Here is a 24,265-nt window from a genome sequence, read left to right on the forward strand (position 1 = left end):
GAAGAGCGGCTCACATGCACACAGCAATAAGCCCCTCGGCGGTTCATATAGCAGGCCGCATCAAGTCTGGACTAACACACGTTTGCATATAAAACTGCAGTTTCCACACTGAGCGAAAACTAATAGAAGCAGTTGACCTGGCTGAAAGCAGCAGCGCTCACCCACCTAGATAAAGGTATTAGCTGAAATGGCAGGAGTGGTGTGGTTGAAGATGTTGATGTAAAGTCTCAATGAAAACATACACACATGTTCCTACTCAGTGGTGGAAGAAATATTCAGACACTTCACTAAAAGTAAAGGTAAGATTTTACTGTTGTAGTTGAGGTGCACTCTAGCTAGTTTTATTCTCTTTCACTTTAACATTTTAATACCTAATTACATATATTTATAATTTTCATCTCTGGAATTTTATCTCATTTTTTCTAATCTTGTATTTTAACTGTTTTTCTAATTATAGTTATTGCACATTAGCAAATCCTGTGACCGGCCAACCCCACATTTCACTGCACGCATTGTAAATATGAGTATGTGGCAAATAAATCTTGCCTGTAAACTGTACTTTTTTCACTCCACTACATTCACAACTACAACAAAAATGCTGCTCACACAGTAACATATTAGTGATAATAATCCTGTAATATATGTATATAAGACTAAAAAAAGGGCCATTCAGCATAATGAGTAGCCCACTTTTACTTTTGATACTTTGAGCATAATTGGCTATTAATACTTCTGTAATTTTACTTTTAGTAACATTTAGATTTTGCAGGTATTTTTCTTGCAATTGACTATTAATTTGTGAATACTCCATCCACACTGTTTGATAAATGTACTACACTTAGTTGCCTTCCACCACTGTGCATACAGTCTCTACAGCTGATGTACCACAGCTGTAAGTTTCAAGAGTCCCACCAGGTGTTGCCCCACCTGGGTAAAAAAAAAATGGCCATGGCTCCTCAGAGTGGTAGGTACAGAGGCAAGAAGCCAATAAGAGCAAACATAGAACCAAACACAGCAGCTGACACACACACACACACACACACACACACACAAACACACACACACACACACACACACAACCACATCCAGTCACTCAACCTAATGGCATCCTGGAGTTCCTGAAGAGGCCTGTGTCAGACTCAGCCGCCGCTGCCACTGCTGGCGGCTTGGAAGCTCCACATGGAAAACACAAACACTTCCCTCTACAGGCAAGTCATTCTCCCACAGTTGGAAAACATGACGGGCATATGATGACAGGAAGGCTTATGCAACAAGAAGCCCCTGCAGCTCAGCTCAGGGGTGCTGAGCAATACTGTTAGATTCTTATCTTCGCTTATTTGAATTATGAAATATTGTGTGTGCAGACACACACGTGAGTGTTTGCACACCCGCATCTGTCATTAGTGTAAACAGACAAGCGACGTGACAGCAATGCCGTTAAATACAGTTAAGTCATAACTGGGAGATGGCAGTTTGGTTGTACCTGAAGCTTATTTGTTTCCAGTGATCCTGAAGGACCTCAGTTAAACAGTGTTGCGGTAAAGAGCGGGAAAACTATGCAAACTCACCACTCAGTCTATTCTTTGTTTTATAACTTCATCCATAATATACTCATTCTATGTTCACATTGTATGAAACACTGAATCTGAGAATATTTGGCATTTTTAGATCATTTTGCTTGAAAAATGACTAAAAAAATGACTAATCATGGATGGTGGTATTTGTACAATACTTTACAACACATTATTACATCAATATACAAACAAAGACAGAAAACTAAACATCAACATTTATCATAAAGTTCATTTTGTCCAATTATTTAATCTCTACACTCTTTTAAAACAGTTACTTCCACCACCCCAGACCTGCTGGCCTGTAGGTTTTATACAGTTAAAGGTTTACTTCCTACCCTGTCCAGCAGAGGATTAAATGGTACGAACCACTTACTTCATAAATATTTACAGGCATAAAGAAACACTGGTAGGTAGCATCACCAGCCAGTTCCTGCAGCCTTGGTGGCCAAATGAGTGTCTAAGGTCATGTTTATGGGGAGAAACAGTGGGAATAAAATGTGTAGTTCAGAAGGAGCCAACATAACTGAGCCAGCCTCTGCATTTGGATCCCATCAAAACCAAAGTATGATGACGTTAGAATGTGCTAAGTGCAAGGATTCCCACTTCAAAGTAGGGAACGAGAACGGGCCTGGGCTCCAGTACAGTGTGGCGTCTGTTTGAAGCTTAGCGGACCATGTTAAGACACAAAGCAGACTGGGGCCCTTGGGCCCTCTGGACTGAAGGGAAGCTGGCATTGGCTATGTTGGACAAATAAGACACTCTGATCAGTGCCCAAAAACTTGCATCTGAAAAGGCCAAATGGAAAGGAAGCTGGACTTGAGATTAAGCAGGGATGACACATGCAAATTAAAGACATATACAGACTGAAGCCCTCTGAAGCAGAGGAAGGATAGAAGCTGAATGGGCCCAGTGCGCCCAAACCCAGGTCAAGCTTCTTCTGCAGCCTTACCCATGGACCGCAGGAGGAGCAGCGGCACATTAATTTTAACAACTGCTCTTATTTTCTCTCCTGCCAGCAGCTATTAATGTAATTCATGCTCTGCCACGTACCTGGAGAGCAGAGCTGCTGTTAATAGTCCAGGACACCTCGGACACAGAGACACAAGAGAGGGGACAGGAAGTATAACCAGTGGTGGAAGAAGTACTCAGATCGTTCGCTTAAGTAAAAGTGGCAATGCAGCAATGTAAAATAAAATATTCTATTACAAATAAAAGGCCTGTGTTGTCTTCATGCAACTCCAATTTAAGTAAAATTCCAGTATTATCATCAAAATGCACCTAAAGTATCTAAACTTAAAGTACTAGTTCACCTGAAAAATGTCCCCATTGACTGATATCTAGTGTCGAGTGATGCAACATCTATTCACTTTGTTTTCCATCGCACTTTGCTTATTATGTTTTTATCAAGAATCCAATTTTTCTATCTTATCTATGTGTAAAACCTCTCAGGTTTTTTTTATTTGCAAATTGAAAACACGCATAAAAACAGGTTGATTGAAGCACATTGAAACATCAGACATTGTGGAAAAAGCTCCAAATTGGTTATTTACGGTGCACACAATGTGAGTTTGAATATAGAAAACAACGGGCCCAAAAATGGGCAGGGCAGCGGAACATTTCTTCTTCTTGGCAGATTCTCCATTGACCTCAGCCCTAGATCTGTTTTGCTTGAATGATGCCCAGTTATGAAAGCACTTTTCACCACTGATATATTGCGCAAATTGGATAGCCTGCAAGAAGTTCAACAGAAGGCGTTGTAGGTCTGATGTTATGTTGTAGTTCCCTCCACTATCCCGCTTAACTCTTCAGACTCAGAGTTTAACTTATTATTCAGTAATACCTCAGTCAAAGGTTTGTTAAAAAACACTTTACCTTCAGTGGTTAACTCCACAGATTTATACCACATTAAGAGGTGGCAGTGATACCTCCTCCACAACAAACTTCTATTTCAAATAACTACTGCTGAAATTAAATATATGTAAAGCAGCCTGGGAAAGTGCCATTTCTTCCCTTTATGCAAAGCCTCACAGGAGATAAGTCGTGACCGTTAACAAAACGGCAGATTTCTAGAGCGCTACAGCTGGCCGCAGGTTCAAACTGTCAACATCAAATATGCACAAACCTGCTGCCTGCCTGTTGTGACTTTACACAGGAGCCCTGCCAGATATGATACGTAATTTTAATAACTGGCGGGCTGAGAAATGAGAGTGAGAGGGGCTCTCCTGGTTTTCATTCAAGATCTGTCATCTCATAGCACTCTAAAGCCCATCTCCAGGACTTAAAGTGTCTCATTTTACATGCCTTAGGACAGGAAATGGATAGTGAGTAACTGTGTTTTAAAAGTTATTTCTGGGAACACGCCAGAGGAGAAGGAAGGCTCTCTATCTTAGTCAAGCAATGCAGAAGGCCTTATAGTAGCAAATGTTTCAGAGAATATTTTAACTAAAGACTTCTATATTGTATTAAAACTGTGCTACCTGTTGTCCCTGTTGAAGAACCTGTAGCTACTGTATCACTGGCATGTATTACTGTACTATAAAAGCTATAACAAAGTACAATATGCGTGTCTCATAAAGGACTTACCAGCATATGGAGCATCCTGAGGGGCCAGGGACATTTGTAGCATTAGTCCCCATCTCTCTGCTGTCCTGTCAAATAAAATATCCCAAAATATTAATAAAAGAAATAACAAATAAATACAAATCACCAAAAGGCAAATATACTTACAAAATAATAATAAAGAACCCCTCAAGTCATGTTTTAAGACATAAAAATAGAATACTCAGCTTGGAATAATAACATAAGTTTGCTATGGTTTTCCACAAAAAACTGCACTTACCTAGTTAAGATGATCTTAAAATAATGTAAAATCACATCTACACCTTCTCTCTCTCATTGAAAAAGCCTCAATCTATGAATATATAATTATTCCTCATTTCAAAAGTTTAATTTCTGGACACAATATGTCTCCTATCTCACTGAAAAGGTCTTTCTCAGTGCATGAGAGGTTTCAATGTGATGTCATACACAGAGTATGTAAAACTGCTTTAAAATTGTTATGTACTGTAAGAGATATTGAAGTCAAAAAATAAAACCTCTGTACATCATGTACAGTGAGGCAACATTAAGTACAACACATTTTTGAATGGAGGGGGACCGTACATTTGCCCATGTGGATATACAGTATGTTATACATGTATGTATTTTATTGATTTGGTGCTGCTTAGTTTGTATGTACAATTATGTCAGGTGAAGGGAACAAACATCAACAAACTATTTAAGGAGATTTGTTTGACCTAACCAGATCAGTATGAAGACAGTGAATACAGTACAGTAGGGTCAAAAGGAAGAGGAGAGCATGATCAGCGAGCCGTTCTCCCTCCGCTGCCTGTCCAACCCTAACTGCGGGAGGGCCTGACTGCCAAGCAGCCTACATGGAGGGAAAAAGTGACTAAAAAAATGAGTTTGAGTTTTCCAGCAGGATCTAAGCAAAAGACCCAGCCTCTGTCCAAAGCTGTGAAGGCATGAATGTGTTTCGGCAAACGCCTGACGCATTCGCTCATTCACACGTCAAACAAGTTTCCCTTCAATGGAAGGCTCTTTCTTCACCAACACTGATTCAGTGGAAATGCAAATGTTAATGTCTTGCCCTGATTTGTTGGAACTATTCATTTTGTCAATGCACCATGACGCTGTCACTCGCCCCACCACTCACCATTGCCAACCTGACATTCAGCTGTCCAACAGACTTAAAAACACAGTATCGTCTCTGCACACCTGCACACAGTAAGTCAGTTAGTATAGTCACCTAAATATCACAATATAAATGTGTAAAATAACTCTACGTCTCTAAGATCTTTTGTGTTATAACCTAATTTCACTCAGTTTTTTTATATCGTAGTCATCTGCTAATAGTTTTGCTCATTATTGTTATTATCATTATCATTGATTAATTATTTCGTTGTAAAATGTCAAAAAATACAGAAAAATAGTCCAAGGTGTCATCTTGAAATATGACTTCAACAATTAACCAATTATAAAAACTGCTGTGGATTATGTATCATATTTATTTCTGTACTTTACTCATGTGACCCACAGCAATGTTTGATTGTTTACAGCTATATTATTTTCGCCACAAGAGGGAGTCCCCAGTCAGACAGCTTGGTGTGGTCTGCACTGATCTAAGGAAGCACAGTATCTGTTGACTGTCTCATTTACAAGTCAGTAGTTGGTAAAATCACACATACTGTATGTACACACATGAGCACATGAGTGTTCATTGTAGACATTTTGATCCTAAAACATGATGTTGTGATAATGAAATTTGATACTTTTCACATCATAAATCTTCTGGCTTTTTGGCTCTGCCTGCACGTCTCTTGTGATTGTATGAATATTTTGTTCTGTTCAACCTGTTTAACCTGTATTGTTACCTTAAAAGCATTTTGGTTAAGTTAATGTTCTGAGATGCTTTTAGGTGTGCACACCCAGAATTTATGTCAGCTTTTTTGGTGTACTTAAGGGGTTTTCCATTGTATTCATTAGCATTATGCTAAATCTTGGATGACTGTCCTGTTAGCCAGCCTGCATGGTATTGCAACTAGCAGTGCAGTTATAAAAGCTGTAAAATACCGACCGATGAGATTAGGAGAAAAATATTAGAATATTTTCTTTTCACTTGTAAATTGGATGGATTACAGAAATTGGATAATGCTACTTTTGTGAATGTGTGACCTGGTAATGCTTTATGTATTTATAAATAAAGACTGTTGGTCCATCTCATTGTTTCCTTGTTCTTTACCAAGAAAATATAATATGGCCACAGGCCTCATGCCCATAGCCTATTACTCTCATACCTTTATTATATTACTTGAAGTTCATGACATGATTCTTATGCTATCTTATGCTATTAAGAATATCAATTCCAGGACTACTATCAATTCATATTTCCTGCAAAGCAGACTGGAAACCTGACACTGAGAACAATGAAGTCACACAAGAAAAGCCATGTGAAACTTAAGCTTAACACACATTACAGTAAGGGCACATGAGAATGCAAAACACACTCACATAACAGGCCCTGAAATTTGCCTCAGGGAGGACACTTGTCATCTGCAGTGCACTGATTACAGGGTGTGAATCTCCATATTTGGACTGTGAGTGACTGATTGGAGGAGAAGCGATGAAGCCACACATTGACAGCGTCAAATCAGGCACTGCCACATCAGGTTTGAGCCACAGAGTGTGTGAAGTGGACACACCCTCATATTGGCAGGTAGGTATTGCTTCAGCCAAGGGCCCCACCGGCCGCAGGGGACTCACAGCCAATTAAGGGATCTGCCAAGACATGTTAATGACCCATATTCCCACTACCTGGCCCAAGGTGTGGCAGTAACAGAGGGAGGAGATGAAAAATTTTGCTTGAGGCTGCCAATGAAATCAAAACAAAATCTGTCACCACAGCATTTTGTAAATAAAGAAATTAAAGCCTGTCATAAATACATGACAGATTAAAGAGCGAACTCATCATATTGACTAAAATGAGGTGGCATTCTGGTTCATATAAAACCTTATAATTGTCCAGAATACCAGGTTATATTTTAAGCCAATTTTTGTCCCACACATTGGAAAGTCCAGTCGTAAAAACTTCCTCAACAAACTAATCTTTAAATGCAGACTGATGACTCAGGATCAACCTGTGTCCTCAAGCTGTGTGAACACAGCTGGGATTTTTCTTTTTTTTGGTGAAAAAGAGCCATCATGTGGCCAAATGAATGTTCTGCAGCAGATTTCTGTCCTTTCCTTTTGCAGGCAATAGATGGGAAAGAGGAAAGCCCCATGCAAGCACTACGTTCATGGGTGTCAGTCAGGTGAGTATCTGATAAAGTTTCTGAGTAATTCAAGCACAATAAAACAATGTGTCTATGGCACAACAACATTTTAACAGCCTACAACTTTTATTAGAATCAGGGGGAATTTCGAGGGAAATGTTGGTTGGTCCACCAGTTTGGTCTGGATGGAAATATCTCAACTAATGGGTGAACTGACGTGAAATTTCGTGCTGACATTCATGGTCCCCGCAGGATGAATCTTACTGCTTCCTCTGCTGACATTGGCAGGTTCATGTTCAAGGTTAACTTAAATGTCTTGGGACTCTGTAAAAAAATGTGGCTGTAAACGCTCAGTCTCGTTTCATTAAGCTAAAATAAATACCAATTTCAACGTCAGACCACCAGTACCTCAAGTATTAAATTTGCAAATGTTTAAGTTAAGCTAACAGTTCGTCCACAGCTAGCTAGCTAGCTAGCTAGCTAGCCCCCTCTTTACAGTTGGCAGTCTGAACAACACAGCTGTTCCTTTTAAAGTACTCACCGCTGCTCTGAAGGTATCATTAATATCCCCTGAGGCTCTTCTATCGTGTGGATAAAACACATTTTTGTCAGCCGCACGAAAAAAAACAAAAAACAAAAGACTTAACTGTTATCCCAAGTTGCAATTTTCTGCTCAGGTAACTGCCGGCCGCCATCTTTGTCTTGACTCGTTAACAGACGAGCAGCCCGGGAAGTGGATTGAGTTCTATTACTATTATTAATAATCGTGGAGGTAATTGTAAAAGTGGAAGTAATATTCAAAGAAAACAAACGGGCTAGGATGGCAGATGCCCCTTGATATTTTTGGACAGTAAATTGTCTTGTTAAAAACAATGTAGGGAACTGATTCCTATTATCCCTAAAATATACAGGGTCAGTGTGCAGTATATATTCAGCACATATTATAGTCCAGTTATTCTTTCGTCTGTATTCGAGTTTTTATTCAGTTATGTTTATTTTTTTTATTTCATTTATTGAGCATATATATTCTACTGTTTGTCTATCAATCTACGCATAAGAATATGTGTTGTCAACACACAGAAATGAAAATGTTTCCAAAACACACAAATTTAATGATCAAATAAATACATTTAATCCCAAAGTTTGATAAATCATACATAAACATAATCAAAGTGAGTGATATACAGTACAGTCATGTCACTAAAAACCTGTACATTTTTATTTAAAAAATAAGCAACCATTACAGTACATGGGAATAATAACTACTTGGATAAAATCAGAGTTTGGAGGAGGAATTGAAAACTTTTGGACATGCAGCTCAAAGTAAAAATACCAGAGATTCAGTTCAGTTTTAGCATACTGTACATGCACATACACATACAGAGACCATGTCTCTGTACAACACACTATACACACTCATTTAATACTCCTCCACTCACATATTGCAGAGAACAAATACACTTTCATTTTGCATGTTCCTGTGATTTGTCTCATCAAAGCAGTAGAATTGGATTAAGATATTAGCTGCATATCAGTTCTCATAATGTAGTTTAGTAGATTTTAAGAGAATAAGGTAACGGCCTTGAGCTGAATTATCATTGTTGGGTTAGAAGCCACTATTGCTTTTAAGCAGATTTGTCCATGAATGAAAAATATGCAAACTAAACATTTAACTCAAATAAGAATGTGATAAGCGACACAACATTCTTTTTTCTTGATCCTAATAAGGATTCTTGATCTTCTTCATGTTTGTGTGCCCTTATTTCTTCCAAGTCCATGCATAATAGGTTTCCAGTTTCAGTTTACCAATTGTCCACTGGGTGGCAGCACTTCATCTTTGATGGCTAAAAAGTCCTGCCATCCACCTGCTGGGCTCCCAGGGAGACAGTCAGGGGAAAACACTGCATGGCATTTCAGCCACACTGATGAAGGTCACACCTTCACTTAGTCAAGTAGTGTTGTAGAAACATGGATTTGGATCTGACTTTTTTTTTTTTTGTTTCTGCATTTTTCCCATGAACGCTTATATGGTGAAAAGCTGAGTTCATCTAGTGTCAGCACAACATGTTGTGATTGAGTCTACAACATAAATGGTCCTCCTGAGGAATATCTCATGTATGCTGCTAATCCCCCTGGTACCTTGGAATCACTGTAAAGAGAGAAATGTCCAACCTGTTTTATACTTGAACCAGTAGCACCAGATCCACTGACTGAGGCTAAAAACATTACTGTCAGCTCCTAATGCATGAAGGTGAGTGTACAATCCTTGATCCTTCTACTTCCAGAGTAGAAGGAGTCTCAGGATCCACATGGATAGTAACGACACCAGAGGAATGAAGGGTTATTCTGAATGTTACCATCTCAGACATGAGTGCAGTTCAGTTAATATCATAGTAAACCATTGCTCCTATGGACTGTATAGATCCTGAAATCTGCCAAGTGTGCAATTCCACTTCTGCAGCCTCTCAGAGAAACACTGCTTCAAAGTCCAGTAAAATACCTGAAAGGTCATTATTCACCAAGGAAACCAAATCATGCATGTGCAAAACAACAGAGCAGCAAATTCTGTTCCTCGTTAGATCAGGTGATATGTGATTAAATAATCACTAAAAGTTGCTGCATATTTCTTGCTGTTGTCAAAAATACTGTAAATGAAAACCTTACGACCAAAAACCTCTTGATCATACGCTCTGATGGACAAAATGTGCCTTGTGAATGTCAAGCTTGGTCTTGACATGTGTTTTCAGGTCAAAAAAATGGCCGAATCTGCAAACCTGACATCACATGTACACAATTTCCAGTCCTTGTCATTCAGTTGTTACTCAAATTTAACTACTGCTGTCAAACTTACAGTGTAAGAGGAAATTCAACAGTATTTCATCAATGAACAAACACTTTTTTGATCGGGAGATTTTCCTTTCACAGCCAATTTTTTTTTTTTTTAAATGTCATAGGTCATTTGTGTGATTTGACAGGGATGACTCCACTGAAAGAGAAATATGAAATACGACAACACTAAAGCACATAAAATGGATGCAGACAGTCAGTCATGAAAAACATTTCTGAAAAACAGTTTTTTTTTAAAAAAGGAACTTAGCAAGAGCTTTGGTGCTTCATGCCGATGGTCATGACTCATAATTATTACCATCAACAGAAAGGCGCCGCTGCTACTATGATGAATGGACTGCATTTATTTAGCACCTTACAGTGCCTGATAATAGCCTGCACACACACCCATTCATACACCGATAGCAGAGAGGCAGCAGTGCATGGCCATTACCTGCTCACCGGGAGCGGTTTTGGGGTTCAGCGTCTTGCTCAAGGACACTTTGACACGGTATCAGGAGGAGAAAACCGAGAACCAACCATGATAACTAGTCGACCGGCTCTACCTCCTGAGCTCCTGTCATCCCCCACACACAAGCAGCAGAATACTTCAAGAGACGTACAGTGTGAATGATGAATGAGCTCTGTAAAAGATGTATATTATATTGGAAGACAACTTTTTTTACATGCATTTTTTTTCCCAGGCATTGTGGGTATTCACTAACTGCGGAAAACATTCATCATGACGTAAGCTGACAAATTGCTTCGGGGTGGACATTATGTTCTTAAAGAGCCTTTCGTAGCTACAGTTACTACAGTACTTGGAATAATACTAAAGGACAGTATGTACATTTTAAAAAGGACATGTTACAAATGCAGCTACTTTTTATGATGTTTTCTATGCAGCAAGCAGTCTGCTTTCAGATAGACTAATGTGCCCTTGAAACACAAATATGTTGTTCTTGTTCCTTTTTGTTCCGCCTCATGATGATAACGCGAATCTTTGCGACAGCTTTTTGTTTTTATCCCGAGTTCTTTGCAGTGTATGGGACAGTTGAGGCTGAGAGTTTAGTCCTGGTCATTCAAGACCCTGATCTCCTTAAGGTCAACCCCACATGGAAACGGGTGCGTTATGAGATTCAGCAAACACAGCAGCATGGAGATATTGTGCCTCTGTTGACGGTAGAGGACACAGTGAGTGATATGGGCGTTTTAAGCCCTAGTTAGGTTTGTTTTCTGACTGTTCTGATACTCTGTACACCTCTGCACACCAACCCAGTCTATGTAGCTGTCTGTTTGACTTGACCCCCTACAGTTAATGGGGCGGACTGCTTATGAAAGTGACTGAGGAGGGCCGAAGAGGTGTAGCAGAGCGATTGGGCTGGTTTCAAACTGTGTCCTGTCTTCTTGACCTGGTTCATTCGCCTTTAAGATAGCCGTTAGCATCATTTCCCATGCCTCTGCTCCTCTCTCTCCTCCTCCCACCCCCTGAAGTTCCTCCTGCCCCTCCTCCACCCCCAGCATCCGACCGATGGTTCGACCAACCATCCTCAGGCCCCTCGTGGAAGCGCAGCCGCAGCGTTTTGCTGATGACCAAGCGCTCTACGATGAAGGAGGCGCAGAACCAGGGCACAGCGTACTCAGCCGTGATCAATCCCATGAAGTTGTAGCGGAACTCGGAGTAGTCCCAGGGGCAGGCGTTGAACTGGCGTAGCAGCAGCCCCGTGCCGAACTCCCACAGATACGTCCATAAAGTGTAGATGATGCAGCGCAGCAGCACGGGGCAGCAGCCACGCAGCTTCAGGTACATCCGCTCCACGATGAGGATGCAGGTGCCGTAGATGAAAAGCGCCCACACGCTGGTCACGCCTGGAAATTTCCAATTGCAGTTCACCACAAACTCCCAGGCAGCGGTGAACATGACCTCACAGAAGTAGCCATGGATAGCGTAGAGGTACCAGCGAGACAGCGCCGTCAGAGGCACAGGAGCCTCTGGGGTTTCCAACGTCACCATCTTTCCTCTTCTCTTGTTTACTCAAATGTTCTGTCTATGCGAATGAGATGCAGGTCTAAGGGGAAGGAAGAGAAAGAAAGGTGTAAGGAAAGACACGATAATATATCATCATGTTTATTGACATTTTTCTGCAATAGCCATTCAATGTATTTACATTCAGTGATTATTTCTATATTAGGGTTTTCAGGTTAGTGACAGAGTCCACATTTTTCACTAGAAACTATACATGCATGTAGTTGAGTTTCTCCCTATACATCATGTCAGAGCTGTCATCAAAAGTGCATCTGCCAAAGAAGAAACAGTAATTTTACATCAGATCAGTTTTAAATATTGCAGGGAATAATTGACTAAAAGAGCAGCTACAGTGAGCTGGTGACAGGCCTCACACCACCAACTCTTCAGAAGGCAACCAGCTCCTTTTACTGTGCACTGCTGTTGTATAGATGACTTATGCTGTGCACAGCATGAAGTCGTCAGAATTTTTGTCCATTTAGCTGCTCTGTAACTAGATATATTGTATCCGTTAGGGACTTAAAAGCATTAAAACTAAACTTGCTGTTATGTCCAGTACCCACTGTGTTGCCAACTAGGACTGAAATCTTAAAGATTACAACTTAAATTCCAAACGGTGTCGAGCCAAAGTTCAATTAAGGACAAGGCAATGAAACACTTGATTGACATCATAAAGATTAAATTAGAGACTGCAGGGCAGCAGAGCACTTAAACTCTCCGGCCTTCCCTCAGTTGATGCTATTTACTGACTGACTGAGGGGGCTTCTTATGTAAGATATAGCTTTATCATCTGACTGCCTACATCATGTGCTCTTTTTCCAAATCCCGCAGCTTGACGCACACAGTCTTTATATCAGGTGTCAGGAGGCCCACGCAGGGTTGGATCCTTCCTCTACTCTCTTTAGCACAGCGCAAGTCCAATAAAAAACACTGAAGGCAAACAGCATCCAAGGAGTTCAACAACCACATAGCTGAGAAGGCCGCTGAGTGTATATCATCTACTATTCAATGCCTCTAGAGGAAACGGTGTCATAACAGCAACACACACAATGGATCATAACCGCTTTGAAAAATACAAGCTCAGAGAGGTTAGGAGTACAAAAGCTTGTCTGAAGAACAAAAGCCAATTTTTTAGGTTCTTTTTTGTCTTCAAAGGCTGGCTGGGGCCCAGAGTGGGCCCATGGGGATTAGCACATTTCCAAACAAGGAACAAGGGTTTCATGTGAGGAACTGGGCCACAGCGATGGGCCAACTGACCTCCCTACACCCTTATACCATCTTTTCACTGCCTGCCTGGGAAACTCTCCATTTCTCTTCTCATTTATCCAAGCAAACCTGGGTCTAACAGTATTCCACAAAAGACCTGATAACACCTTGTTCAAAAGACCTAGATGCTATAAATGAGTTCTAAGTAGCCTGTTACAGTGAGGCATAGTAAACTAGCTTTCCCTCTGTGACATTTATGTTGAAAAACCTCAATCATGTAAGCATCAACACAGAAAATCTTAAGGGAATAGTAGCACTTTTTTTTTCCTGAGAGTCAGACAGACAGATATTGATTGATCAGTATTTCAACTCTGAACTGGTCGCCCCTGAGTTATTTGAAAGTAACACCAATTTTCTGGCTGAGCAGTTGCCATTTGACGTGCAGTTTGAAGTGGTCACTAAGTCAGATTAGTTGCCTGAGCGATCGGTGAACTGGCTGTTTAATGAGCAGCTGGTTTCTGGGTTTAGGCAGTTCCAAAAAACTTTTTCCCACATGGATGGAAGATTACTTATAGCTTGTTGTTTATTATTATTATTATTATTTAGTATTATTATACACATTGTGGCAAAAACTGTGGTCTTGAATCAAACTGTGTTGTGATTTATTAAAAACTGGGCTGCAGACCAGACAGACCCCACTAGCTGTTTTGATTCTTACCTTCCATTCATAAAAGAATTGCACAAAGTCTTGCTGCCTTTCTCTCTTTTTGTCAACGTTGTTGTTTGATGTCAACGTCTTATTTGAAGAAACTTTCTTGGAATTGTCAATGGACAAAAGGAAATGGGGGTTCTATGCTTAGGCTCAGTGTGAGCGCCTGCTTCGTGAGTGGTCAAATGCTTCGTACTGCCTGAGAATAGAGAAGAAATTGCACGTTCTGGCCGTGCAGAAAGGCCAGTACAGCTTTACTTAAGAGGATGGGAGAGTTTTTGCCAAGCTATAGGTGAGAAGATTGATGCCTCTCAGATGTCAAATGCCAAAAATAGTCATATAACTCCCTGTAAACATGCAACTTCCAATTTTTTTAAACAAATGAGATGTAATGTGTTCATCTGTGACCTTTCAAGGTACTGATAGGCAGAGTTAAATACCATTAGACAGAGCCAGGCCAGCTGTTTATACCCATTTCCAGTCTTTATGCTAAATTAAGCTAACTGGCTGCTACTTCGAGCCTTAAATTTACCGCACAGACATTAGATTGATATCAATCTTCTCATCAAACAAAAAGCATATTTCCCAAACGTCAAACTACACCTTTAACCTAACAGCTAAATATTATTTATTCTCTGTCAAAGCACTGTTGTCAGAGATCCAAGTGCTCTCTCTGTTTGCCACCTTGTGTTTTTTTGTTTCTTCTCATCTCTCACCCGAGGATCACATGCCTTCATTCTCCCCCCACTTTTCTCTCCCGCTTTGACAATTCGGTTCCCCCTGCTCTCTTTCCACTCGCCTCTCTTTCTCCACCGCCTGCACAGACACCATTTGTTCAGCACTCACATGCCCACTAAGCCGCTAATGATGAAAAATTTGGAATGCAATAATCATCCGTGTAACACTCAACCTCCTGCCAAGCGGCCTATACACTCATAAAGGTGGGAGAAAAGATTTGAGAAGAATGCTGGCAAGGTACCGACTCATTCACTGCACTTAAAAATCTACATTTCATCAAATCTTGCATGGTGAAAAGATCTCAGGGTACATAAAGCCAGGTCAACTTGAACTTTTAGATGCTTTAAATAGCAAGAAATTATTTCTCACTGCAAGTATTGCCAAAGTGTGGGAGATTTTTTATCTCCTACACACTGTATTGTGTGTAAAGGCTTTAAATGTTCAAATATCCATGAATCAGTGTCTCGTGTCCTTAGTGCTTCTTGTCTGTACTGCATACCAGAGATATCAGGATTATCATAATGACTTCTTAAGAAGTTGGTCTTTGCGCTGCATTTTGTGCACACACGGGTCACTGGAAATCTCTCAGATTGTTTGTTGTTGTGCAAAGGCTGATTTGTTTATGTCACAAAACAGGGAGCAGTTTTGTAACAGAGCAAACAAAGGTTTCCGAGATTGTTCCTAAGGCAGATGATAAGAGTGAATGAGTGGTCACTTTTACCACATTTATTCTTTGATACGGTGAAATTCATCCTCTGCTATAGAAGCGAATGAAACTGATCTTAAAGCACAGGAACAACGAAGTAAACTAGGTTAATACAGAACCTATTAATAATCTCAATGTCAATCTCATTTATGGTACTTATACACTGTCATCAGAATTAATAATACAATGAGTTGTAGTTGTGTTCAAATTGACGCGATCTGATTTAGTTTTGATTTCTGATTTTTGTTTTGACATATTCTTGCTTAAGTCTGGTGTTTAATTATTCTGTGTAACTGGTGGAATTTACTTCAAAGTAAAACCTTACATCATCTTTTCAAATGATAATTCACACAGCATTATCAGTTTTGCGAGTTGACAGTTAAGGCAGAATTAAAAGGGTAGGCCCTGCTGTAACTATGGTTAAGGTTGCTACTTGGCTGGCTAGCATGGTTGCTAACTGTTTTTGACAGAATGGTTATTGTGTAGCTAACATAGCTAACATAACTTGGCGACAAGGTAATTTTAAGCCAAGATCAGCTATTAAGATTGTGCTATTCCATCGACAAGTAAAACTGCATACAGACAGTACAGTGCTTTTTAAATTAGCTCAATCTATTGTATCAGTGGTAACAGAAATTTCCTTTGAATAACTGCCAAGAATAATGGCTGTAAGGGTGTAGCCATTTTGCAACTAGTTTGACGACATTTCTGTTGGTTTGTTTTTCTCTATAATTTGACCTAAACACAGCCTAAGTTTTAGCCCTGGTTTGACGATAAAAGTCATTGAGTTGATCGTTAACAGTGGACACTCTTCGATTAATTATTACTTACACTTTTGTGCTACTTACTCTCTTTTTAAGTATTTATGGACATTTTTGCCCTTTTTATTGACAGTAGGGAGCCAACAGGAAATTAGAGCAGACAGATTGGGGATGGCATGTAACAAAGGTCCCTGGCTGGACTCAAACTGCGGCTGTTGTGATTCCACGGTCAGCGTCTTAAAACCTTAGGCTTCTAGGACACCCCGCTTACCCTTTCTGTGTGTATTTAGACATATCTATTGACTTGTTGCCTCAGCACAACACAGTCCACACACTGGGTACTATTTGATTCCACTGCTGTTGTTGTTGTTGCAGCTGTTGTAGGATGTCGCCCACCTACCCACCGCCCCACCAGCTCTCTCATTGGCCCAACATATTGATCTGCAAAGTTCCTGCCACAGCTTGCTGCGGCAAACCCGCTTCGCCATTGCACTCTATTGAACACCGCTACGGGACATCACAGTGTGATGGTGATCAGAATGGCAGATGTGATAGAGCTGCCTGCTTTGTAAACCTCATGATGACCAGTGGGAGACACAACGCAGGTGGGGTGCTGTCTGAACTGAAAGGGAGGAGAGTCTAACAATGCAGTGCCAGGGGTTTGTCTGAGGACACAGAGGGAGAACACCAACTGAGTGTGTGTGCTTATAAATGAAACAAAAGGGAAAAGAGAATGGGAATGTGTGAGCGCAGGCTTTCAACTGAAGGTTCTGGCTAAAAACAAGGCTGACAGGTCTGTCAGTAAGACGCTCCTCTGACAGCAGGTAAACAAAGACAAGCATGAAGAAAACACACTGATGTGGGAGTCAGCCAAGGTTGAAAAAAAAAAAAAAACACACACACACACACACACACACACACACACACACACACACACACACACACACACACACACACACACACAAAAAAACAAGAGGACACTATGACTGTGCCGACAGCACGCCGACAGCTGTGAACTCTGACACCGAAATTTAATCAGAAACCTAACACATCGCTGACCTCACATCACAATATAATCCCTGTTCATGTACTGTAGCACTGGCTTTGGCTGTGGCACAGATCCCAGGCCTATGCAGACTTAGGGAAGGTCACTTTGGGAGACTGCAGTGTAGCTTATAGAAAACAGCAGTATCCAATGCAGCTAAGTGCCACTGACCAAGGTGACCTAGCCACTGCTTCATTGCTGCTGATGGAAACAGCTGTGAGCAACATGCGCCTGTAGTTGCATCCATCCTCATGAAAATACAGCAGGTTTAAAGCTATCAAGAATAACTGGTAATTATTTGCAGAATCCAACAAATATTTTGCATTTTTGCTATTTATGAAAATGACCAATTGCTGCTTTTCTCTGTCTTATAACATTATAAGTTCAATACCTTTGGGTTTGGGCAGTTCATATGACGAAACAAACAATATGAAGACATCACAATCTCATTATTCTTAAAAAAAAAAAAAAAAAAAAAATCTACAAATGATCAATAATTCAAACAATATTGTATGTGTGCAGTTCAAACTGCGCTGGTTGGTCAATTAATTAATTAGTTGATCGACAGAAATTTGCTTACAATTTTGATAATGGGTTAATTGTTACAGTCAGTATCTTTGTCATTTATGACAGTAAATTGTATATCTTATGTTTTTGGACTGGTAGACAAGAGGTAAAGTGAAAATATCACCGTGGTCATGTCTTCACATAACACTTCATGGACTAAATAATTAATTGATTAATGGAGAAAATAATTGTGAGCTGCAACCCTACTTGTTGTTCTACTAAGCTGAAAGCTGACTGCTGCACATACATTAAGACAGGTCTACGGCTTCTTGAGTCACCACTAATATATCCTTATCCAATTTGCTTCTTTTGTGCGCATGATGAGCAATTGATTGAGTGAGTGACGAGAGGTCAAGAAAGGAGGAGAGTAAAGAAAGATGGACAGGACAAGGGTTGGGGGTGTGGGAGAACCTACCGAGGCAGCACAAAATAAACGGATCCCGATCAATTGCAAAGGCTGGTCAATTAGCCCTGAAACAGCAAGCTGGCTCTCACTCTAAAGAGCATCGCGTGCCTTCCTCGTCCACCCAGAGCAAGTCTTAGGCAAACAGGGGTTGTAATACTCTTTAAGGCTAGGGAAATAAACCACTTAGTACAAAGTGCAGACTAGAGTTGAAAAGATTTATCATCAAAAAAATGATTAGGAACTATTTTGATAATCAATTAATTGCTTCAGTCATTTTTTAAGTAAAACTAGTGAGAATATACCAGACTTTCTCTGACTCTGGCTTCTCAAATGAGGATTTATATTATAGGAAATTAAATAGAAGTGGATGTGTAAATATGAATAATGAAAATAGAGAACTTGAGAGAGGTTAAGGCCCTGCCTACCCTCTCTCCTCTGCACAACTGGTACTTGGTGCATTGTCAGTTTCAGAGAAGGTACTAAATCTTCCGGTGTGAATTTCAAGATGTGGGTATGAGGACTTTTAGACGCAGCTTGGCGCACCAACATGCACTTCGTTTGAAGCGCACAACTTTAACACATGTATTAGCTGCACTATTTTTGGGTGTGTTGTTTGCTTCATCAAGTTCAACTTCTATTAAACGATTTATTACGACTCATACTTAGACAATTTTGTGCTTCTAGGCAACACAACATCAATGACTTTTTTTTAAAAAGGTCAAACTCAAACTTTTCTTGTGTCATCATGTGTTTCATTTACTATTGTTTTACAGTTAAGCTTGCAGAACATTTTTTCCCACACTTTCCATGTCTGTAGTTGCGCTTAAGCTGCAACAATCAATTGATCAATCAATTGACAGAGAATGATTCCAATATTTTAATGAGCCACATAAAGTATGCCAATGACCCAGTATAGCATGCATTAACATCACTATGACATGTTGGATTAGGTACTGTGCATGTATTTATAGTGCAGCCTTGCAGCACAGCATCCCATTGTATTATGTTACCTTATTGGAAGTGGGGCCAAACCTTGGTGGTCTACCACACATTGTGTCCCACAGACTGGAATGAAAATGTGTCATAAAAGTGATGAGATAATCTTAATAAGGATCATAGATTTGGCTTTAGAATAAGGCAACAACAAACAATTATTTTTGATTAATCTATATATTGTCCAGCAAATAAGATTTTATGATCTCTTATGACCTCAAAATTTAGAAGCTGCAACAGAGCATTGTTTGGTAATTTTGCTTTAAACAGGACATCAGCAGTTAATCGATTATCTTAATAGTTCCAGTTATTTTTTTGATGACTGTTTTGACTAACTGGTAAAGTGATTAATCATTCTAGATATATTTTAGAGGAGGATGGATACACAGGTCAACTGGCCCGGCGAGGAGGTTCAGGTGCTCCTTTTGGTAAGGGTGGAGGACAAGATTCAACACAACGTCTAAGGCTTGATTGGAAAAGATGCATAAAGTGGTAGTGAAAAGATTGGCAGCCATGGGAATAAAAATTGGAGGGAAAAGATAAAAAAAAAAAAAACTTAAACCAAGAATATAAGGTGACCCATGACTATAATTATTCTCTGTGTTCTAGGAAACTATTCGCATATTTGACTAATTTCATTTTTATAACAGCATTCTCAGCCAGACCAGGGGCTCAAACCAGCACAACCCCACCCTTACTCCAGAGCTCCTCCCCAGAGATCTATATAAAGTATCTAAGTATCACAAACAAGTTTGGCCTCTGATAGAGTTGGAGAGACGCCATGAGGGCTGAGACTAAAAGCCTTGATGCAGCACAGCCAACAGAGGCTCATATAACTTTATAGTAGACATCCTTTCTATATCCGCAAGGTGAAAGCCTGAACATAAGAGGCAGAGTGGTGGGGGAGGAGGGCTCTCTGTAAACAGTGTGGTAGGGGCTGCACTCTGAGGGGTGCAGCTCCTACCACTATTGACCGGGAAGAAATGAAATCTGACGTTACCTGAGGTGCATAACTCTTTGTCTCTAAGACAGTAAAGAAGATGCACAAGTAAAGGTTTTTACATTACCTGATTACTTTTCACAAGAGCTCTCATTTCACCTTTTAGAGATGCACCATCCCATACTGGATCAACATCGGTATAATAACTTTATTGAACAGATCAGGTATCAGCTTGACACCTTGTTCAGTCACTGTTGTTAGAAAACTGAAAATAATGCTGGGGAATGAATCAATTTAACGTTAATATGAGGATAAAAGATTCTTTAAATCTCCTGAGATTTAGTTCAAATACCAAGATGTATGTTACATTTTGTCTTTCCCAGGTCTTTGCCAGGGCAGCTGTGTTACTGTGAATATGTTCCCTTATCTAAATGTTCTCCCTTGCTTATTAACAGAGGTTTTTGTAAATATCACAATATTTGAGCTCTCAGTCTTGCCCAGTGTTAATCATCATCTGGTTATTTTAATCAATAAATGCTTTTCTAATTTGAATTTTCAGACAATGTTCTTCACTGAGATATACTGCTATCCTAATGTACAATCAAATATACCATGATAGAAGATTTTATCCATAGATTTTATAAACATTTAAGAACCATATAATTTAAAATTACAGTACATCACACTGAGTAAAAACGCTGTTACGGGTTTCAGGTTTTAATTTGTCATTTAAACTGTAATAATATTGCTGAATTTTAATATTGTTTCTCACTCTCTAAGGAGGTATAAAAACCAGCAAACACATAAAAAGTGTATCAGTTGGCTGGTATATGATGGCAAGATAAAGAGGAAATAAAACCTGATGATTGGTCAGTTCCACAAAGTACAGCACACGAAGAAAAAAGGTGTTTGGCACTGGATTGGTGCTACTTGCCAGTATCGTGACTACATGGTACGGAGAGGAAGAAATGTGATTGGCGCATCTTGAACTCTTTTGCAAGCATAAGGTGTTACTTTCTGCTGATGGTGGTTATCAGATGTTGGAGCCAAACATCTCTTGGTCATTTCAACCGTCACATAACACATACTGATGTTATAGTATAGTGTGGGGTCTAATCTGTTCTTCCGAGTTATCTAAACTCCCTGTGTCTGAATCCCCCAATAGACATTGATGAAACTACCTTTAAACACACTGACCTTTACAGTTCAAACTTCCCTGAAAGTATCTGATCTTTCATTCCCTTCTCCCCCACATTCTCATTACAGCACTTGAGCTCTTTGCAGTTTAATGAGAGACCCTAAGACATGGGAGCTAAGCCCTCTGCCCTGAATAGCATGTGGCTCATGCCCTGTAGATTAGAAATCTTGGAGCAGCTACAGAGAAAGCAGGAGATTTTCTGGTCATCATGGTGCCGTGGAGAGTAATGCCTCTAATGGCGGGATGCATGCTCATGTTAATCTGTTCGGACAAAGAAGCTTTATAATCAATCGTTGACAATGCATAATTGATGCTGGCTGCTGTGCAAAGGTTTTAGGGCCAAAGTTCTTTGAAAAACAAAAGAGGTTTGGACCTGATTTTGGCAAACAGTTAGCATGCTATTTAGTGTTTGTGTGTTAACCCAAAGTCAAATTAGTTCATATGATTTTTTTTTTTTTCTAAAAAGGTGCAGTTAAGTGTCTAAACACAAAAGTCACTTATACACACTTGCATCTAACTAATAGCCTGTCTGATACATGATTTTTGCAGCCGACAGATATGGATGTTTGAGAGTTAAAATGGATGATATAATGGCAAATATTGTTCAAACATAACTGCAAACAAACATTTTCAATAGGCAGCCCCAAACATTTGGTTCGTAAAGACCTGTGACAACAATATGTTCCCAATAGGACAACTTCATGGCAGCACTGTCTCCAAATTACCTCAAACTTCTTGCCATTTCTGTTCTGCCAATTCTTGGTAATTATCAGCCAACACATGTCAATACAGATGTATTCTATCTGTGATAAGGTAATAGTGTCCGAGCTCCGGTTCACTTTTTCTTAGTTATTTTACTGAGATTTGAAGCAATTAAGCTATGTTTAGTGTATCTTGTAGTTTTCCCAATGTATGTCTTGAATGTGTCTGCATGTACATATTTGTTGTTATTCTATTGTGGAGCATTGTGCACATACAAAGGAACAGTGCTACTGTACAGAAATAAAGTTTTGTCACAACTGTTACTACAATCTGTATCTTAAAACACAAAGGATCATTTTGGTCTGGCAAGGACACTCTTCTCTTACTCAACTGCAAATGCCTCAGCTCTAAGTGAATATAACTGCAACTGTCTTTGAGCTGCCGATTTTCAAAAAAAGCTGTTGTTGTAAGAGTAAAAGTTGGAGACTTCCAAGGGGAGTGAATGCTTTTTATAGGCACCGTGCTGTATGTCATGAAGCAGGAGCTGAAGAACCTGCATAAGTGCATCATGACAGACAGCAGGGCCCATTTGTACACAACACTACAATAACTCGTCCACACGTCTGAGGTGGGCTGAAATGTTATTTTAACCAGTGTTTCTGTCACAGCTCATTTCGGGATTCCTTGCTGTGAAGGCTGGTGCGTGGGTTATAAATAGGTCCACACTGTCAATACAGTCAGTGTAAGGCTGAGGGGGGGATATAGGCTATGGAGGCAGCAGCAGGGATTATCTCACCCCAAATGGTAGTGAACTGCAGGCCTTATATGGAATAAATCAATGAGGGATTTTGGAAACCCAACACCCAGCCCCCCATACATGTGAACATGCTGAAGAAGTGCAATCATGCCAGCAATGAACTGGTTCTTTTGATACTTTCTGTGGGATGTAATTAAGCTCGATGGCCAGAGTCATCTTATTTTGCCCGTGGAAGCTACGGGCCAGTGCGCAGGCCCGGCTGCTGGGACCCCGCTGCAGCATCACGCCTCCCTCCCGCTGAGCAGTGCGGTACGTGGATCCTCTACAAATCAAATAATTATTTAAAAAAAATTAATAAAATTTAACGTAGGGGACTTCAAAACAATGTTAAATACCTCATAAAGCATCAGTGAAATCCACATGGCTCCATTTGATACACAGGCTAGTGCTGCTAGTGTCCTCATCCAAGCTTACATCGCAAGTTATCCATATTTTAACAGGTGCAACAGAAAACACGCCGAGCACAGAGGGACTCACCCCGCTTTGAATCACAATGCCCAGCTGTTTCCTTTGAAGAAGTTACAATACATTACACGGAGGACACGCTTTAAAAAAAATAATAAATAAAAAAAAACACGCGTGCACAGCTGCCAACTTGCAAGCACACACTCATTAAGGGTAGCCGACCGCAAGGCTGGGTGCATGAAAACCCTACGCGTTCAGATCACTCGGACGCTCCGCGGACGCATCGGGTTGTGATCAGGAGCCATCCCGCTTCCTTCAGCCTGACATGTTGAATACATGTCGCCGAGCGTCGGCTCCTGCAGACGGACATGAATCACCCTCAGTGCAGTTTTTTTCTCTCCTTACCTTCAGCCCGGGCTCTGCGGTGTCTCCTGCAGCAACACAGGCCGGCCGATCGAACTCAACCCCGGGTCCAAGTGTCCAGGCTGCGTCGGTGGCCGTCAGCTGCTCGTCCGTTGTCCCCGGCGTCTCCTCCTCGGTGTCTCTGCTCTCTGATGGAAATTGACCATTTTACTTCACTGCAGCGGCAGCACATGCTCAGACTGACTCGGGCAGCACTTGCAGTTTTAGTTAACCATTTCTTCCCCGCAGCGCAGGAGCCCAGACCTCCAGGCTGCCAGTGACCGGAGAGGACGTCCCCTCAGTCAGCCTGTGTGGATCTGCAGGAAGCAAACAAGAAAAAACAAACAAAAAACTCCAAGTTTAGTGCAGCACAGTAATATGAAAGTTACAGGTAACACTTGACTCAAAATAAC

At 40.5% G+C, this 24,265-nt stretch overlaps 1 protein-coding gene across 9 annotated transcripts in view; it reads right to left on the reverse strand.

Moving 5' to 3' along the window:
- tmem229b (transmembrane protein 229B) overlaps nt 1–24,066 on the reverse strand; it is a 121,880-nt gene extending 97,814 nt beyond the window's left edge. For 5 of the 9 annotated variants that reach the window (XM_071498948.1, XM_071498949.1, XM_071498941.1 and 2 more), the window contains exons 1-3: nt 23,856–24,066; nt 7,947–12,300; nt 4,158–4,222 (exon numbers count right to left, since the gene is read on the reverse strand). In XM_071498948.1, the coding sequence (XP_071355049.1) occupies nt 11,649–12,245 (597 nt within the window). In that variant the 5' untranslated portion in view covers nt 12,246–12,300; nt 23,856–24,066 and the 3' untranslated portion in view covers nt 4,158–4,222; nt 7,947–11,648. The remainder of the gene's footprint in view (nt 1–4,157; nt 4,223–7,946; nt 12,301–23,855) is intronic. The other 4 variants (XM_071498950.1, XM_071498943.1, XM_071498946.1 and 1 more) reach the window with 1 other exon arrangement.
- Between the last annotated feature and the right edge of the window lie 199 nt (nt 24,067–24,265).

Source organism: Trachinotus anak, unplaced genomic scaffold (genome assembly GCF_046630095.1).
Source record: "Trachinotus anak isolate AG129_WGS33_773 ecotype Australia unplaced genomic scaffold, CSIRO_AGI_Tana_v1 ptg000015l, whole genome shotgun sequence".
Lineage (NCBI taxonomy): Eukaryota > Metazoa > Chordata > Actinopteri > Carangiformes > Carangidae > Trachinotus > Trachinotus anak.